Source organism: Phlebotomus papatasi, chromosome 2, assembly GCF_024763615.1.
Source record: "Phlebotomus papatasi isolate M1 chromosome 2, Ppap_2.1, whole genome shotgun sequence".
NCBI classification, from domain to species: Eukaryota; Metazoa; Arthropoda; class Insecta; order Diptera; family Psychodidae; genus Phlebotomus; species Phlebotomus papatasi.
Genome location: NC_077223.1, coordinates 33840863 through 33861030, shown reverse-complemented (window position 1 = coordinate 33861030; position 20168 = coordinate 33840863). Strand labels below are relative to the sequence as shown.

The window sequence follows — 20168 nt, the reverse complement described above, 5'->3', positions numbered from 1 at the left end:
TCCGTCTTTCGTTGAGTAAACATAACCTATATCGCGGAGCCCTTTTTCCTTCGTCAAGTTGGCCAGAAAGATGTACCTCCTCAGAAATTCCCTCTGTCGGGAGCTTAAAAGTCTCAGGTAAGATAGTCTTTAGGGATTTGATCAGCAACATCCTAAGGAATTTTTCTTTCAATCTAGAACTACTCTCTGGAAGTCCAGAGTGGGTTTCTGCAGGAAGGCAGGAGCTCCGGAAAAATCCTCTTTTCCCAGGTTAGCGTACGGTGTCACTCTTGGTGGATGTACATTCCTATCTCTACACTGCCTCCGCACACGAAAAGTCAATGTGAAGTGCGAACCTGTGGCTCCCATCAGGGAGATTCCACATCAGTTCGACTGGCGACGGCTGTGGAGTTACCTAAGACCACATTTCCTCAAGCTCTTAGGCGCTGTGATTTCAGCCATAGTAGTAGCGTACCTTAACATCAAAATACCAATTTTTCTGGGTGTTTTCGTCAACACATTGTCCAAGTATGCCGGGATTGGTGGGGCAACTGTAAAGACGACACTTAGAGAATTCCTCGCTGATATCCAGAAACCAGGATTCCATCTCTTCGGTCTCTATGGGCTTCAATCTCTCTTTACCTTCTGCTACATCATCCTTTTGAGTCAGATTGGTGAGGACATGGCTGCCCAGATCAAACAGGATCTCTATCGTCAGATCATTGTTCAGGATTTAGCCTTCTTCGATCGCAATCGAACAGGAGAACTCGTCAATCGTCTCACAACGGATGTTCAAGACTTCAAATCCTCCTTCAAGCAGTGCATCTCGCAGGGATTGCGTTGCGCAGCCCAGTTAATTGGTGGCGGAATATCCCTGGTAACCATTTCTCCTCATATGGCAGGGGTTGCTCTTATCTCAGTTCCCTCAGTCGTACTTATGTTTTCCATGCTTGGCCAATCCCTGCGTGCCATTAGCAAGAAGGCACAACATCAAATGGAAAAAGCCACGAGTGTATGCGAAGAAGCCCTATCGAACATCCGGACAGTGCGCTCCAATGCCTCAGAATATCACGAAATAGAAGTTTTTGAACGTGAAACCAATGAGGCTGCAGTCTTGGCGCAAAATCTCGGATCTGGAATTGCTGTCTTCCAAGCCCTCACCAATTTTATGCTCAATGGAATGGTGGCATCTACTCTTCTTTCTGGTGGCTATCTCATGTCAACCAATCAAATTACTGCCGGTCAATTAATGGCATTCCTGGTGGCAGCTCAGGGTGTTCAGCGATCCCTCACACAAGGTTCCCTACTCCTGGGCTCGATGATTCGCGGTCTGACAGCTGGAACTCGCGTATTTGACTACCTGGCTGTCTCTCCACAAATTCCCCTGGATCGTGGCCTCAGCATCCCTCCGGACGTCCTCAAGGGCCATATACGCTTCCATAAAGTCACTTTCGCTTATCCCACTCGTGAAGAACAAACTGTCCTCAGAGACTTCTCACTGATCCTTGAGCCAGGGAAGACAGTGGCTCTCGTGGGTGCCAGTGGATCAGGAAAATCCACAGTAGCTGCTCTACTTGAGCGTTTCTACGAACCCACTGGAGGATCTATTGAGCTGGATGGCTTCAATCTCTCAGAGATCTCCCCCATGTGGCTTCGAGGGCACGTAATTGGCTTCATTGAGCAGCAACCAATCCTCTTTGCCACCACCATTTTCAATAACATCAAGTATGCCCGGCCAGATGCCACAGATGAGGAGGTTTTCGAGGCAGCTCGTCTGGCTCAGTGCCATGACTTCATTAGACAACTCCCTGATAGCTATGACACGAATGTAGGAGAAAGGGGGGCACAATTGAGTGGAGGGCAGAGGCAGAGGATTGCAATAGCTCGAGCCCTCCTGAAAAAGCCCACAGTCCTGATCCTCGATGAGGCAACAAGGTAAGGATGTCAAATCTTTTCAATTTCAGTCGTTTGCAAATCCAAATCGAAAACTTCAATTTTATTTGTCTGTTACAAGAGCTACAGGCCAAACGGTCAGAGATAGCGACTTGAGTCTTCAGATGACCCCCCTAAGTCGAATTTTATTTTTCCGTTTTATTTCTCTAACTTCACAGAAATACCTGTATATAATCGCCTTGATATTGAATCATATACAGTAGGTGTCAAAAGTTTGTTGCCTCATGTATGTTCGGCAAATCAGGTGCAGAAAATGATTTAACTCTTTCGTCTCCTTTGGGACTCTGGGTACCCATGGAAAAAATAATTTTTTTAGACTATTTAGAATCGATAAAATTCCGATTCTTGTGGATGATTACAGACTATAAGGATGTCCAAATCTAGGATATTTTTTGCAGGATCCCAATTAACTCCTGAGCTAAGATATTCTTGGTCAAAAATCGTGAATTCTCGATTTTCTGCTTCCTTGCACATATTGTGACTTTTTTCATATTTCTAGACCCGAATAAGGAAAAACCTCTCGGGGCCAATAAGTATGATAACTATCAATTACAGATTACATAAATTCGAAAAACAATTTTTTCATAAATTTTCAAAAAACTTGTTCAAAGTTGATGGGAATTCTCGTCCCCAAGAATCTTGAGGTCAAATGTAAGGTTATCCCGCCAGTGCCCGCCATTTGGTTTTTGACACCAACCTTGTAAGAAAATTCAAGCGGGAGCGAAATTTTTGTCAATATGGCCGATAATTTAGACATTTGGCAGCGAAGGAGATTGCTTTCGGGGAAGTTTTTCCTATTCTTCCAGATTTTTGTGAATTCTGATTGTCCAGGAAGTGTTTTTTTGGCTCTTGAGAAAGCTTAATGTGTCTGCAATAACATCCTGTTGAGAGAAATGTGTGTTAAAGTGTTATTCTGTGAAATATTTTGAGGAATCTGTTGGCAAGCAGGAGCTGGGTGTCCCTTTTAGCACTTCCTGGACATCCCACAAGATACTGGTCAATAATTCTTCTTGTTTTAGTGATCAACATTGTAAAGGAGTCATTTGACATGCAAAAATAATTCACAAAATTGATATTATTGGCTTTTGGAAAATTGAAGTTTGTCCAAGTTTGTATCCTTTGCGTTCTTTAGGGGACGAGAGTTCCCATGAGTTTTCCAATTTCCCAGAGGCGGAGAATATTCTTTCTCTACAAAAGTATCATATTTGACCACTAAGACTTACTATAAAGTGAGTTTTACTGAAATTCGTTCGCTGGATATGTTGTGGTCCGGAAAGAGTAAAAAAAAATTACTTTTTCCAATTTTTCTTTTTGCAAAATAATTGCCTGCAATCCGTAGATCTTATTTATGTATTTCGAAAAAATATTTCATTTGATTACATATGAAAAATTATTGTTTTCCAAAGGTTGTTCATTTTTCATGCGTCAAAAGTTTGTTGCCTCATTTGAAAAGTTACTCAAAATGGTCAAAAACATGTAACTAACTTAAAATTACACCGGCTATATTTTGAGTTTATGTCATTTGAGAGGCCAATGGTGTGTTTGGACATTTCTAAAGTTGTCTATGGTAAATAGATGTGTATAAAACTCAAGATAAATAAGAAGAAATAATCTGTTTTTTGATATATCATAATTTTGCTTAAAATAACAAGTTAGAAGGAGTTAAAAGTTGGGAAATCGTCCAGAGATACTGCCGAAATGAATCTGCGCCGTTAATTGCCAAATTTTACGTAAAATTAAGAAAGGTTATAAATAAAATTGTCAAATATTAATTAATTATTTTTTTCGAAATACATAAATAAGATCTACGGATTACAGGAAATTCATTTGCAAAAAGAAAAATTCGAAAAAGCAATTTTTTATCATTTTTGCACCTGGTTTTCCGATCACACATGAGGCAACAAACTTTTGACACCTACTGTATGTGGAATCCTTATCCTCTAATAAGGAATCGTATTTTGATAAAATTTTGGAAACCTGCAGTTTTGAGTTTTCACGTTATGCTGCTTGACCCTCTATCCGTCTAATCCATTGCCCGGCCGTTATGCAATTTAGAGGTCAAACGGTTAGAGATAGCATCTAGAGACTTTTAGGAGACCCCTCCATAAGTCGAATCAAGAATTATACATAGCTTTTTTTCAACTTCTTTATCGTTCTGGAGTTTAAACGGGAAGAGATATCAACTCTCGGTCTTCGGTGACCCTCCGCTAAAAAATATAATTTAAAGACGTTTTTCTCCTATTTTGTTCCCCCCTCTACGGCCCCACAAAAAACAACGTTTTTTGGTTTTTCCCAAAAATCGCTCCAGCGATTACCTTTATTTTCTTCCATAGACCCCTAAGACCGAAAAATGTTCGACAGTGAATTTTCGCAGGTCAACGTTAAACTAAAAGTAAATTTTGATGAACAAAAAATCCTTCGAAAAGACATTTCACGGCGAGCTTTATCTGGTGAGTTCCAGCATTCCACAAAGCTAGAACGATTCTCACAAAGCTAGAACGAGCTCTTCCGGGGAAAGCCTCATAATTTTGTCCAGTTTCTTATTTTGGACACTTTAAGGATAAAATTGGACACTAAAAATAAATTGATTCAAATGATGGATTTTTATGAAAGGCCAGGGAATGAGCGAATGAAAAGAGAGTAACAAAAAAAGTCAATTAGTATCGAAAATATCGAACTTCAAACTTGGAACATCGATGCTTATAAGCAGACTGGACAAAATTATGAGCCCTTACCCTATCGCATTTTCGTTTTATTTCTTCAATTTTCTTATATTATTTTCACCTAGTGCCACCGAGTATGAGATAAGGTAACACGGTAATGGAAAATTTGCGTAAGTATTGCAATGAAAATGCGTAAATTAACGAAATACGGTGAAGCTACGGCGAGCATTTTATTGTCAATGTGATTCTGTCCTAAGTCGTGAGTTTGATCATTTCACATTTTACATGTTTTACATAATTTTTTCAACCCCCGAGATCATTTTTCCCGACGTATCTGCACGTTTCGGATGATTTCTGAGAAATGACGTCACGCTTCACGCAAACGGTACGAGATAGTGACTTGGGATCTTCGGGAGATCCCTTCCCCCAAAATTAGTCGACCCAAGGATTGTTAACACGCTTCTCACCTTTCCCACGGTTTTTCAAGTTCAAAGTTTAAAAAGGCTCTAGAGAGCGTATTTCTTACCCGAATGGTGTCATATTTGGGCTCGTTGGAAAGGTCTTGGAATTCCTGACAAATCTTAACAAGTTCCAGTATATTCCTAAGCTTTTTTGAGCGATCTTTCAAGTGTTTAATGAAAGCGGTTATGAACGTTGTAAATCATACACTGAGAAAAAAGAGGCTGCGATTAACTTTTTTTCGTCATAATTTAACACTTTTTGGGTGTAAAAATATATCAACATTTTTTAATGTTAATTTTACACCTTTTAAGGGTAAAATCAACATTAAAGAAGGGTAACTTTAACCCATAATACACCTAAAAAGGGTAATATTTACACCGATTTCGGACCAATACTGCAGGGTAAAATTAACATTTCCGGAATGTTATTTTAACTCTTTTGGATTTCTCTCAGTGTATTAAAAATACGCAGGGAAACTGCGAGACACTTTTCCCTTTTCTAACTTGCAAAGGGAAATATGTATAAGGTTTTTTTTTGTTATTTATTAAATTAACAGCGCCCTGGACGCCACGAGTGAAGCTGAGGTGCAGAAGGCACTCGATACAGCAGTCCAAAATCGCACCACGCTCGTAATTGCCCACAGATTATCCACCATTCGCAATGCCGATCTCATCGTGGTGCTCAATCAAGGACGAATCGTCGAAGTGGGTACCCATGAACAACTGATATCCCGCAAGGGTCTCTACTTTGCTCTCGTAAGCCACCAGAGTGACTCACGGGCAGCATCTGAAGAGGACTCTCGCCACAGAGGCTAAAGCAAAATTCCCATTGACGCGAGTTTCTTTTAGAACAAAAAACATTAGATATTTTTTTCTCTCTATTCTAACAAAGAGATATCTTCTCAATGAGAATATGAGTGCTATTTATTTTTTTAATTCTTTTTTTTTTGTCAACCTAGAAAAGGAAATGTAACTATACCAGAGAGGAGGTTCATATCGTTGTTACAATAAAGCAATGTTGATCCTAGATGAGAAAATGGCTTTTCATTTTTAGAAAATACCCAAATCAAATGCAGCTATTTAGGCCTTATCCTTAGCTCTTAAATCCCAAAAGTATGTTATTTCAACAGCCTCTAAAAGAGTTGAAGAATGTTTTAGTTTAAATATTAATACCTTTCACCCCTTTCACCATTATCATCCTGCCATGGGCATCGAGAAAGCCTTTTATTATGTCGTTTCAAAAGGCGGAATCCATCCTATCATGGAATTTTCTATCTCTTCAGCCACAGCAAGACACAAACGATCGCAATTGGGACCAGCCACAATTTGCACTCCCAGCGGAAGACCCTTTGAGTCCAATCCCAGAGGCACTTGCGTTACTGGCAAGTGCAGGGAATTGAATAAACTCCAGTAGCTGAATTTGTAAATTTGCACCAATGCAGAATAGTGAAATCCTGCTGTACTTGGAGCACTTGGTATCAAAAGAACTCCATCATCTCCCAAAAGTTCCTTCACATAATTCTTGCAGACCCTCGTGATCGATTCAATTTTGGTCGTATCTCCAAATGGGAGCATGGCATCGATCAACGAATAGATGGAAGCCATTGTGTATTCACTCTGACCCAGTAGCTTCTTCACCAATTCCACAAATCCATTCAAAGGAACCCCATTGCCCAGCAACATATCAAAAGCTTGGGGTTCCTTTCGCATCCAATAACGCCACATTTTGGTAGTCTTCTCTGTGTTTGGAATGACCGTTTCCACACAGGGTTTCTCAGAAATACCATCAAGATGCTGCACAACACGCTTCAGGGCTGCACTCATTTCCCCATTGACACCAGCCACTTTGAGATCCTTAATGTCTCGTACATAGAAGTAACGTAATTTCTTCGGATTCACCTTCACATTGAGTTCCAAGCTTTGAACCATCTTTGGACCCACCAGAACCTTAATGAGAAAGGTTGATTTATCAATTTTATTGATAATGTCGCAAATTTCTCTTTCGTAAGAAATTTTACAGCTAATTTGATAAATAAGACTGAATAAATATTTCATATTATCTTTACAATACAAATAGTGATAACCCCAGATAAGCTTATGGTAGCTGTGATTATTTACAGGCGACCTCAGAGTGATTGCAATTCAAAATGCATGCAAATTCGATTTTGAGTTGAATTTTTTGAGGGTAATGAATTCTGTCGAGAAAATTGTTCTCAAGGCGGAAATAAATAAAATCGTTTCGACGTGATTCTTTATACCTCCAGTCCCTCCAGCACACTTTTTAGATTAGTTTAATAATTATACGAAAATACCGTTGAATCTTTCCTAATAACGGTTTTTCAAGGTCAAAGTTTAAAAAGGCTCTAGAGAGCGTATTTCTTACCCGAATGGTTTCATATTTGGCCTCTTTGGAAAGGTCTTGGAATCCCTAACAAATCTGAACAAGATCCTGAATCTAAACGATTTTTTACGATCCTTCAAGAGTGGGCTATTTTAATAGCGAAATATATAAGGGAAGAGCACCAGCGATCGGCAGTGTTCCTCGGATCGTCAGGTTATTATCAGACTGTCGCACCAATTCAATTGAATTTTTAAAAATTAATAGCTACTTTTTACAATTTAACTCTCACAAAAATGCAGTGCCTTAGCTCAGATTTAATTTATATAACCAATTTTCCGTGAGACACCTGAATAAATTTGTGACGATCCGAGGGACAGTGTACATATAGTTGCAATTACATCTATTTTTTATTATTTTTATTTAAAGAATTTAAAATTCAAATACGCAGACATAGTTAAATGGATCACTAATATACCGATTAGCATTCAGAAAAATACCAAATAGTATTTTGAGGCTTATATTTTCAACTAAATATCGAGCATGTCTCTTAACATTCCGATCCGGGGTACTCTTCCCTTATAAGTCATTAAATTAGGTGAGATTCTTAACAATCTCACCTACTATAATCCTACCAAAATTTCATGTCGTCCGATCGAGCTCAAACTTGGCCAAAATGTGTTTCATCACTTCCTGATCACGAATATGGGCGGCTAAGTTACGTTTCTGGCCGTCCGGCCGTTCTTTGGAGCTTAATAGCTCCCAAACTAAGAAAGATATCGACTTGCGGTTTTCGGCAAAGGTTATATCGTATGAAAATTGCAACTTGGTGTATTGACCCCCCACCCCCCATCCCTCCTTCCGCCATTTTGAATACCCCCCTCTTTTGTTTTCTCAATAGCTCAGCCCCTATGGCATCGATCGGGCCCAAATTTTATTATGTTATAGCTGGGCCTTAGAGCTTTCGTTCAATACCAAACTTAAGGTCCCCGACCCCTCTGACCCTAGCTATAAGGGTCCAAAAAAATTTCTTAAAATGGCCATAATCGCAGTTCTAATTGTCAGAATTTAAAAAGTGAAAGCGTTTTGGAAAGCTCTCGTGAAATGCCACTTCCCCTTCTAACATCGCAAGTTCATAAAACTACCGCTGGGGGCGCTATTTTTAAAAAGAAAAATTTTCAATTTTCTAAGTTACTCAAAAATTCCTTTGTGCATCGGGCTGAACTTTTAGTACGTTGTAGCCGCAGATTATACCTATCAAACAAAAAAATACTTAAGTCGATCGATAACCCCTAACCGAGCTATTAACGGGTCAAATTTCGAAAATTGACCGGCCTCTATCTCGGGTTCGAATTAACATTTTGAGCTAAATTTTGGATTTTTGGATTCGTCTCGATAAGCACTTTCAGATGGAAGTTCAGAAAGTCACCATAGGTGGCGCTGCGATAGCGTCAAAATTCATCAAAATTCAAAGTAATTTTTTTCTCAAAAACGGCATTGTGCAAGTATTGGGGTCGTCGTCAAATCGAGCTGACTGTATTTTTTTGTAAATGCTTTTTATTTGTCGTCGTCTTACAGCCGGCGAGACCCGGCTAATTCTCGAGAAGATCTAGTAGAGCTAATAAGTAAATTGATTAAAAGTCGTCCTAATTACTAAATAAATCGTCTTTGTCTTTACAGATGTAGAGCTTAAATTTCCCGCCTTATAGCAATAAATGCTCTGCTGAGGCAACCCTAAATATTCGAGACGCAATGTCTCCTTTCTAGGCCAGCGCCTCTGGTGATGGTGGAGACGACTGTAATAGTTTAGTCGATCGTACGATCTCAGTGAGTACGGACGTGAGTTCGTCATGAGTCGTACAAGTGATAGGACATAGTGCGGAGAGCTCGCGACAGTCTGGAGCCCACACCAGTCGATTGCATAAGCAGGTCACCTCCTAAGTATATTAGATTTAAGAGTAGATATTGCTTGCCCCCTATACTAATAAGACTTCAATCTTGTTCTGGATATCACTTAATATCTATTAAATCCGTCTGTCTCTATTTAATCAACCTATCGCAAAGAAAAGAAATATCGTCTTAGATTCAATAATTACATAATTTTACACCATTTTCACAACTTAAAGTCACAAGGCCATTAAAGTCACAAAACGAAAAGACAGAATGCCGGAAGGGCCTAAATTACAATGCCAAAAAATATTAATTCATAAAATTTCCTTCATATTGCGTTCTGTCCACAACAGCAAGTTAATCAAATTTAAAGTGTTATAGTCTCTAGACTATGAGGTTTCCAAAAAGTGGCGTAGGTTATAATAGAACCGGAGATATGAGGAGTCAAAGTTCACGAAATTCAAAAAATCGTATCTCCGATTATATTTGACCGATTTTGACGTGTCAGGGCACAAATGAAAAATCTTACAAAATGCTACAACTTTCTAGAACACTTGAACTGCGTGGCACAAACACTAGGGGCGCCACAGTCGAAAAACCAATTTCAATATCACATAACCTCAATTATCTCGACACGTGCTTAACCGATTTTGATGATTACTTCGACATAATTGTAGAGGACATTTGTGTCTACATTTCGTCCATACATCATTTTTCGATCAGATAATGCGATCTGTCCGATTTTGCCGTTTAAGTGTGAAAAAATTGATTTTTCCCATAATAACGCTTTGAAATCACTCAGATGCCAATTTGACTGCTTCTACTCGACCAAGACACTTAAAATAGGGTTTTAAACAGAAAGTTTCACAAAATACAACAATTCTTTGATATAGTTGAAGTTCATCAAATGCACACTTGGGGCACTCTGGATGAAAAAACGAGTTAAGAAACAAAAAACCTCGATTATCTCGGCTTCCGATTAATCGATGAGATCAAGTTCTACAGCAAAATTATAGAGAACATTCTGGTCTACATTTCACCCATATATCACTTTTCTGTCAGTCCATCCAAATCCTTGATATTTTGGTTTTAATATAAAATTTGTATAATTTCACGAATTTGATTCAAGATAACTGAATGGTGTCCCCCAACTTTAGCTCTAAATCGAATTTGTATGCATTCCGAGTTAGCTCACGTTAAGAATCTCACCTATATAAGCCGGTTAGGATTAACTGTCGCTTTCTGATAAAAATAATTGTGAAATTAATTCACTGGATATTTTGCAGTCGGCGAAAAGTTAGAGAATAAATTAAAATATTAGCTGTATTTTCTGAATTTCGCATGACCTTCAAAAGTAGTGCAATAAACTTGAAGATTTTGAAATCAACTTGCTTAACATTTTGTGACCTCATTTATTCTACTAGCACTTCCAACAGAAATAAAATGTCATAGAAAATCTGAGGATAATGATTATTCAATTGACTACGCGCGTAACAGAAAATTATCTTAAATTGTGCTCTAAGTACACTGAAAATTCAATTTAGATTATATAAGAAATTATTGATTCCCTCTTTGACTTTAATAATATTGTTTCTACTGAAGTGTATTCAATTTACATTTCTCTTGAAACTTGTATTGAAAATTTAGCTTTGAATAAATTATCAATATCGATTCCTCATTCATCATTTTCTGCCCAAAAATAGATTCTTACGCAAGCAACAAAAAAGCAATTTCACATGCAAATATAAACGTCTTTGCTATTTGACAGTCAAATTGACTCACCTTGAAGATTGGAAGCAAATCCTTGGCATATCTGGCCATTGGTCCAGCCACTACCATTGTTGATTTCTCTTTACCCGTCCTAAATGTACATCCGCGAGTATTTACCAGGCCAGAAGTTGGCTTGTGCCCATAGATACCACAATAGAAAGCCGGCATTCTGATAGATCCTCCAATGTCCGTACCTTAAAATAGAGAATAGCTCTTCCTAAATCTCCCTAAAAAAATTTATATCAGCAATCATATTCTTCTCTGGGAATTATTCCAAATTATTCAGTTTGTGGGAAGAGCATCAATTGAAACACTTCCTGCAAATGTACAAGAATTTATTCTTCCATTTCAACTGTGCTCATATAACAATTTCACTTAAACTCTTACTAAACATTAACTGAAGATTTAGAATAATTCATCAGAGTGAATACTTTGCAGATGATTCTCTCCAGAAAAGTAAGTTAGTTCTCCTTTTACGAAAAAGTGTCTTGTAAGTACAGAAAATTGACTATTTAGTGCCATATTCCTGAGAAAAAGAATTGCTTTCTAGGGAAGTAATTTAGACTAGATGCAATATGCAGGAGAATATTCGAAGGCGACAATATGAAGAATATCTAAGTCACGGACGGACTTTCGCGGCAAAAAAAAAATCAAAAAAAAAAATCCTCAAGAAGCGTGATTGAAGAGAAAAATGGTTAAACCTATTCCAAAGGCACTTCCACAGGCGCTAATCAGAGCTGCTTCCCCTCCAGATGATCCCCCAACAGTACGTCGCAAATCATAGGGATTGTTGGTGATTCCGGTAACATTATTGCGTGTCTCTTGCCATCTATTTACTTCTGGCACTGAAGTGACTGCAATAATGATGCCACCAGCCTCCTTCATCAACCTAATACACTCTGCATCCTCCGTGGCACGTTCATTGCGTCGCGAAACGAGTCCCAAAGTGTGTAGAGCCCCCTCAACAGCTGTACTGTCTTTTGTACTAAAGGGAACTCCCAGGAAAGGCTTCTCAGCAAATTCCTTGGCAGTTACTTCGCCCTTCTCCAATCTTTCATCAATTTTTTGCGATTCTTCAAAAGCTTTATCAAAAGGACCATCGACAACAGCATTTATCAGGGGATTAACCTGTAAAAAATGGCATTTTATTAGAGAGATCAATTTTTTTTAAACCCATTAGAACTCATGATAATCATGCGAAAATTAGTGATTATGTCATTTGTTAAGTAATAAATTTAATTAGAAATTTGAATAATCTTATTTAATCTCTCCAACTACATAAGATAACTACATAGTTTCAAATTAAACTAGTGATAAGCCTAGATCAGCTTATAGAGATGCGATTCCTTCATTGCAAATTTGGATTGTGGTAAACTCGAACGATATACATAAATAATGCAAATTTCGTTAAATAATTCTTAAAGGAATGAAAAAAAATTGTATGAGAAATGCATAAAAGTGTCTGAAAATCTTTAAAGTCGATTATATCAGAAAAAATGAGAGATAGGGGCCTCAAACTTGATATTACATTAGAGCCTCCTTTAAGATTGAGATGTGGAAAATTTCACTTGAAAATGAGGGAAATTGGAAGAAAATTGGATAAAAATGTTAAAAACGTCTAAAAAAATTTAAAGTCGATTTTCTCGGAAACCATGAGAGATAGGGGCCTCAAACTTGACATATATTAGAGTCTCTTTTAGGCTTAAGAAGTGCATGATCCGCGAAAACTTTAGCGAGCCGCGAAAATCCGTTAAAAAATTTGCGAGCTACGAAAATCCACGAAAAATTTCGTGAGCCGCGAAAATCCGCGAAAAATTTCGCGATTCGCGAAAATCCGTGAAAAATTTTGCGAGCCGCGAAAATCCGCGAAAAATTTCGCGAGTCACGAAAATCCGCAAAAAATTTCGCGAGCCGCAAAAATCCACGAAAAATTTTGCGAGCCACGAAAATCGACGAAAAATTTCGTGATCCGCGAAAAATTTCGCCAGCCGCGAAAAATTTGGTGAGCCGCGAAAATCCGCAAAAAATTTCGCCAGCCGCGAAAACCCGCGAAAAATTTCGCGAGCTGCGAAAATCCACGAAAAATTTCGCGAGACACGAAAATCCGCGAAAAAAATTGCGAGCCGCGAAAATCCGCGAAAAATTTCGCGAGCCGCGAAAATCCGCGAAAATTTCGCGAGCCGCGAAAGTCCGCGAAAAATTTCGTGAGCCGCAAAAATTTCGCGAGACACGAAAATCCGCGAAAAATTTCGTGAGCTGCGAAAATCCGCAAAAAATTTCGCCAACCGCGAAAATCCGCGAAAAATTTCGCGAGCCGTGAAATTCCACGAATTTTTTCGCGACCCGCGAAATATAATACATATTATACTAAAAAATTTCTTAAAATTGCAATCTTCAACTTGAAATATCTCGAGAAATCATGGGGCAATCTCATTTTTTTTTTTAAATTGGTCTACTAAAGTAGCGCTACAACATGAACATAAAATGGTTCAAATTGCATAGGCCAATTTCGAGAAAACCTAGAAAAACCGGTTTTAAACCAGTTTAAAACCGGGTTTTCAAAAAACTAATAACATAGAAATCGTCACACGCGCGAGTAGAAATATTTAAAAAAAATGTATGAAGACATCTCTTTCCAAACCGGAGATATTGCGTACTACGGACGGCCGGACAAAAAAATGGCGGCTTATCATTTTTGGGAATGTTCTAAACATATACCCTGTGATTTTCAGCTCGATCGGAGTATCACAATAGGTGTGATTATGAAGGAATCACACCTAAAAAGGGGTGGTAAAGCGTCCCAGGCTTTGCAGTGTTCGAACTCGTGACTTAGATGCTGTACCTCAAAAATACTTTCGCGTCATTTATCATTTATCGGTTCTCAACCGATTTGAACCGATTCATAAATCATTCAAAAAATCCTCCAAAATTGTTTTAAAAGTAATAGAATTGATTTCCGGATAAAAAATAGTTATCGACTATGAACCGATTGATTACGGGTTCAGAACCGATTGGAACCAGTTCGGTTTTGTAGGAAATTCCAAGACCTTTCCAACGAGCCCAAACATGACCCTATTCGATTGATAAATGCGTTCTCTATTGTCTTTTCAAACTTTGACCTTGAAAAACCGTTATTAGGAATGATTCAACGGTATTTTCGTATATAGACGTAATATTCGCTTGGATAATCTCTAAAACATATCCAAAAATGAAAAAAATCGCATGACGCGTTTTCGAGCAATTTTAAAAAAACATGGTTTTGGAGGGGAAGGAGAGTTGGGGGAAAAATGAGGGGCATGTTAACGATCCTTGGGTCGACTTATGGGGGGTTCCCCGAAGGTCCCAAGTCGCTATCTCTTTCCGTGTGGCCTCTAGAGCCAGCGACAGCCGAACGGACAGACGGGCAAACAGCGTGACGACATTTCTCATAAATCGTCTGAAACGTGAAGATTTGTTGAGAAAAGTGGTCTCCGGAGGGTGGAAGGTGGAATTTTTGGGGGGTGAAAAAATCGAGGGATTATATACTGCTCTCTTCGTGGAGTTCGAGCCGTATTAAATTGAAGAAGCTAACATTTTCTTTTATATAATATTGTTACGAATATATGTAGAGGAGCCCCCACCCTTGTAACAAATGCACCCTGGCGAAGGGGGTGAAGAAACCGATTCTTCTATGTGGGTGATAATTTATATCAGAGGTGTGCAAGAACCGTTTAAAACCGAAAAAACGTCAAATAAAGCTTGTTCGTCAATGGTCAAAACGCTACCTGAGCAAACTTATTTTGACGTTTTATTCGGTTTCAACAGTTCTTGCACACCTCTGATTTATTTTCTAGCTTGTAGGGGAAAGGCTCATAATTTTGTCCAGTTTCTTATTTTGGACACTTTGAGGATAAAATTGGACACTAAAAATAAATTATTAAAATTATGGATTTTTATTCTAATATTTGATGAATAATGAATTCTATCTAAATATTTGTTATTTTTGGAAGATTTTAACACTAAATACGTTAAATTTTGAATATGATTTGAGTTGAAATTGCTTTGTTGAAAATTCAGTGTGAGCAATTGCTTACGAGAAATATGACAGAACTTCGTATTCACTTTAGTCTGATTTAGCTGTGGTGAAGTACTAACAATGTTTCTTTGCTTTTTTTAGTGATATTATTGAATATTCATTGAATATTGTGTTGATTCACGTTAGTAGTGATTTGTACATTTGACCTGAAGTGAGATTTGCCTTGTGAATTACGTTTTTCGTGTGAAAAATGGGAAATTTTTTAAGACATTTACCAGTGAGGTGATACTCTTTATTTTGGACAGATGTTTTTCTCACGAAATTTCGTGAAGTTTTAGCTTTTGTGATGACTAGGTTGGACAAATGCCTGGAGAAACAAAGGAGCATCATCTCTACGAAAGAGATGTAGCGAGAAATACCTTGAAAGGCTCCCGGAAAGGCCAGGGAATGCACAAATCCTAGCGTACTTGGAGTGCCGATGTCAACTCACTTTAATGAATGAAATGGAAAGTTTCCGGGCTTCTTGTGACATTCTACAATTCCCTTACATGAACAGGAAGAGGACTTGGTAAGATTGGTTCATCAAATGAAGAACAATGGGCATCCTATTGAGGCGGATTAGCTGTCCAAATTTACAGCCAAGTTGTCCAAAATAAGAGTCAAATTCACGTCTACATATCAATTCATTTTTAAACGTATTAAAACTAATTTTAGTAAAAATAAGACGATAAATAGCTTGACAAGTTTCTAAACAACCCTTCTGAAAAAAGAGTAACAAAAAAATCAATTGGTATTGAAAATATCGCACGTCAAACTTGGAACATCTATGCTTATAAGCAGACTGGACCAAATTATGAGCCCTTACCCTATCTTTATCTGGCTATAATACCCGTGAATTCCTATCCCGGGGCCGCTGCAGAAGTAATTATTAGGGGTTGATATGGCATCAGATTGGTTCGTGTTTGAGCAAATGTTTGACTTAAAACAGCTCATAACGACCACTGGGAGGGATATTTTAAAAGCCATTCAGGAGGCATTAACCACTGTCGGAGGTGAGAGGGGACTGGAGCAAAAATTGGCTGCTATAACTACGGATCGAGCATTCGCCATGACCGGCTCCATCAAGGGTTTTTTGGGGCCGCATGGCAAACAATATACCTCACGTAAAGTTTTACCATTGTATTATACATGAGCAGGTCCTTTGAGTTGAATGAAGGCAGCCCCCTCCCTCCATGACACCCTTAATCAGATTGTTAAAATCATAAACAAGCTAAGAAGTGGTAAATATGCCCAAACACATCGACAATTATGGGAATTCCTGAAGGACATCGGAGCGCAATTCCCGGACTTGAAGATGTTCACGGAAGTCCGGTGGCTGTCTAAGAGGCAGGTACTTTACCGCTTCTTCAAGTAGCGTCGGGAGGTGCCCCTCTTAATGGAACGCATTCCGGTAAGGCATTACATTAATTCCATTTATTATCATATTATTATCATTATGCGGTTGATCCGGTTGATCAATTAAAAAATGTATAATATGGAATTTTCAAGAACATTTTTACCTCTATTTTAGGATTGAATTTTATTTTAAACTTTTCTTGTATAAATTACTATTCCCCAATTTTTGTGGTTTTACTTTCAAGGATGAAGTTTATTAACCAGATATATTTTTCTTAATATGAGTTGAAAAATAATTCAATTTAATTAAGCCAAATCACAAAGAAATTTGATAGAAAAATGTTATAAAACATATGCATAAACTCATTGTATGGAGTCTGGACATATAGAGAAAGTTGAAAAGAACTTGTTTTAGAATTTAGGTACCAGGAAGAAATAATACGATAAAAGTGGAGCCTCCACAGCCTCCAAAATAATAATCAAATGAATCAAATATGGTCAAATTTAGCATGGTTTGTCTTAGTTTTGATGTAATTTTGCATTATTAAGGGATTTTCATCAAATTTACGATATAAATGATAGTGTGTAAACTTAATATGTGTATACAGATGATACAGAAGAATAAAAAATCATTGCATTTCAAAAAGTTTGTCGCCCGAATTTCTCTCTACTTCGGGTGACATTTCGATCCCAAATGCCCGAATTTGAGAGAGTCTACTGTAATGTCGATACTCTCGAACAGGGCCGTAGTTGAACTTAAGGTAGGGCATCAGTAGTTAAAGGTAGGGCATTAATCAAAATTTTTGATTGATTTATTTTGGTTAGTCGGTTAGTCGATTTCCGTCCACTTCACTTGAATGTAAGTGAATGAGGTAAACCAAAAAAATATTCAAAAAGACAAATTAAAAAATATTATATATTATTCTAATTCTTCGATACATATACTTACGGTGTTACGTGGGTCAAAATTGACAAAAAAAACAGAAGATTTTGTTCTAATTTCTTTTCAATATAATAAAAAAAATATATAATTAATTAAAGCTCTTAGGCATATAAAAGTACAACATTCAAACTATATTTACTGAAATTTTCAATTTAAAATTTATCCTGTGGGTCTTGATTTTTGGAGACAGTTTTGAAAAAAAACATACTTTTCGGTAGACAAGATTTCTCGGAATTGGTTCATCTGGAAATCAAAAACCAAATATTTCCTGCTACCTGATGAGTTAAACTAGTCTTTGAAAGAAGGATTTTTTAAAAAATGAAATTTCAATTTTTAAGAAAATTTAATAAGCACAAAAATACCACTTTTGACGTGTTTTACACTATGTTTCGTTTTGTAGAATGTAGAATACGTTTTGATCAAGTGAACATAAAATCTCTCGTTCAAGAATTACTTTCACTTATCAACTAACAGGAAATATTTGTTTTTTGGACTTTAGATGGACCAATTCCGAAAAAAATTTTCACCGAAAAGTATGTCTTTTTAAAAAAAAAAAACAAAAAAAAATCTCCAAAAATAAAGTTGCAATGACTAAATTTTTAAAAATTTAAAATGAAAAATTTAGAAAATATAGGTTATGTTAATGTTGTACTTTTATATACCTAAGAGCTTTAAATTATTTTTTTTTAATATGCCCAAAAAGTTGAGAAATTATTATATTTTTAGTCTTCTTGATCCACGTAATCCTTTAACTATCTTGAGAATGCGTAAATTAGAAAAGGAAATATACTGAGTTTTTTACGTAAGAAATGTAAGAATCTTTACGCTCGATTTGCTCAGAACCATTGAAAAGCGTTAGAGAAAATATTTAAATTTTTCACAAAATTATCGTTTGACTTTCAATACGATTTTAATCAATTGCATTAAGCACTTCAATCGATAACTCTATGAGATTAGATGTATTCGGGGGATCCCCCCCCCATAAGTCGACTAAAGGATCGTCAACATGCCCTTCATTTTTCCCCCACCCCTCCCCTTCCCCTCTAAAACCATGTTTTTTGGGATTGCTCGAAAACGCATCGTGCGATTTTTTTCATTAGACGAAAATCCCGTTGAATCATTCCTAATAACGGTTTTTCAAAGTCAAAAGTTAAAAAGACACTTAGAGAGCGCATTTATCAGCGAATGGGGTCATGTTTGGGCTCGTTGGAAAGGTCTTGGAATTTTCTGTAAAACTGAGCCAGTTCCAATCGGCCTCGAATCGGTAATTAACCGGTTCATAACCGATAAATAATTTTTATATGAAATTTAATTAAATTACTCCTGGGGTGTATTTTGGGAAATATTTTAAGTGATTTATAAATCTGTTTAAATCAGCTGTGAACCGGTTATTTACCGATAAGTAATTTTTGTTAGAATATAATTTTTATTACTCTCTAAACTATTTTGTGGAATCAATTGAGTGATTTAAGAATCCATTCCAATCGGTTGAGTATACATTTTTTTATTTTCAAAATGTTTCAATAATTTCTTTTAATTTTGGGGATTTAACCGGACAATGCTTAAAAATATTTTTTAATCCAAAAAAGCTAGAAGGAGTAGAAATTTGAACAATTAATTAGTGGATGAGAAGGATTTGTTATCCGATGTCCGATGGGTTAACTCGCTAGCTTTCTCTATAAGACAACTTTCTTTTATAGTAATATTTTTTATATTTTTAGTATATCTATTATTTTGAAAAAGAACTGTCTGATTTTAGAGAATGTTCTAAAATTAATATAAGGCAATAGTATCACAAGGGGAAATTAATTCCATCGAATAAGAAGTGGGGCAGTTTTGAAATTGGACTTTTTTCTCCTATTTTTAAATGGAATTGAAAAAAGCCCAATTTCAAGGCTGCCCCACTTCCCTCTATGTGTAGCAATTTAGAAAGTTCTGTTAGTAATTTTAAAAATTGCTTGTTTAATATCAAAGAAGATTATGTCCTCATAAGATTATACGTAGTCATATTGATAAAAGATTATACTGTAGCATATCAAATAAGATTAGATTAATTTTATGATAGTTAGTTTTGTTTAAAAATTCTGTTATAATTTTTTCCTTCAACTTTTTAGTCATTTATTTGGAAACCGTTAATTATTAGTCTTCCTTTTAGTTAGATATAATTACTTCTTAAAAATGTTCACTCACCTCCTTCAAGCGATCAGTGTATGCCTTAACCACTTGATAAGATGTAAGTTCCCCTTTCCGGATGAGACTAGCAATCTCAGTGGCACTTTTGGTAATGAAGAAATTTTCCCTGAGTGAACTGCATGTTTTCTTCTCCTTCCAATACCACTCCAGGACAGTCTCTAGTATTTTATCAATTAGAATATGAAGGATAAGGATGATCTGAGTAAAAATGCCCCAGGCGATTCCGCGGAATATTTCTCCAGCTTTGCTCTGTAATATCAAGTCCCGTTAGAGATATTCTGCCAGAAATGAATGCTAAAATCCACCCACTGAAAGCCCTTCTTACCTGGCCCTGGGCAGCATCTCGATGGCGAGGCATTCTTGGACACACGATGGCAACAAAAGCAACTACGTAAATGAGGAAACAAATGGGATAATGGTGTAAAAATGCTTTTTCGGGTGACTTTCACAAAATTTCCATTTTTGTGACAGAGTCAACTGAGATACACTGCTAAAAATCTGAAATGGAAAGTAAACTTGACGAAGAATTGTGGCGCCAATTATGCCGACACCAAAAATAAAATGTCAC

At 37.1% G+C, this 20168-nt stretch overlaps 2 protein-coding genes across 2 annotated transcripts; one reads left to right on the top strand and one right to left on the bottom strand.

Moving 5' to 3' along the window:
• The first annotated feature begins 18 nt into the window (after window positions 1-18).
• LOC129803560 (mitochondrial potassium channel ATP-binding subunit) lies at window positions 19-6106 on the top strand. The gene is made up of 3 exons (XM_055850217.1): window positions 19-117; window positions 178-1914; window positions 5614-6106. Exons 1-3 carry the CDS (start codon window positions 71-73, stop codon window positions 5870-5872), a joined length of 2043 nt encoding a protein of 680 aa, XP_055706192.1. The 5' UTR covers window positions 19-70; the 3' UTR covers window positions 5873-6106.
• Window positions 6081-20107, bottom strand: LOC129803570 (fatty-acid amide hydrolase 2). Its single transcript, XM_055850238.1, has 5 exons — window positions 19926-20107; window positions 19598-19849; window positions 11756-12182; window positions 11067-11248; window positions 6081-7003 (listed from the first exon to the last, which is right to left on the bottom strand). The coding sequence occupies exons 1-5, from the start codon at window positions 19956-19958 to the stop codon at window positions 6284-6286; spliced, it is 1614 nt and encodes a 537-aa protein (XP_055706213.1). The 5' UTR covers window positions 19959-20107; the 3' UTR covers window positions 6081-6283.
• Between the last annotated feature and the right edge of the window lie 61 nt (window positions 20108-20168).

Coding starts and splice junctions, on each gene's coding strand:
- LOC129803560 (XM_055850217.1), top strand. CDS start 71: ATGTACCTCCTCAGAAATTCCCTCTGTCGGGAGCTTAAAAGTCTCAG. Junction 118..177: donor CGGGAGCTTAAAAGTCTCAG/GTAAGATAGTCT, acceptor CTTTCAATCTAG/AACTACTCTCTGGAAGTCCA. Junction 1,915..5,613: donor ATCCTCGATGAGGCAACAAG/GTAAGGATGTCA, acceptor TTAAATTAACAG/CGCCCTGGACGCCACGAGTG.
- LOC129803570 (XM_055850238.1), bottom strand. CDS start 19,958: ATGCCTCGCCATCGAGATGCTGCCCAGGGCCAG. Junction 19,850..19,925: donor GAGATGCTGCCCAGGGCCAG/GTAAGAAGGGCT, acceptor TTGATATTACAG/AGCAAAGCTGGAGAAATATT. Junction 11,249..11,755: donor TGGAAGTGCCTTTGGAATAG/GTTTAACCATTT, acceptor CTCTATTTTAAG/GTACGGACATTGGAGGATCT.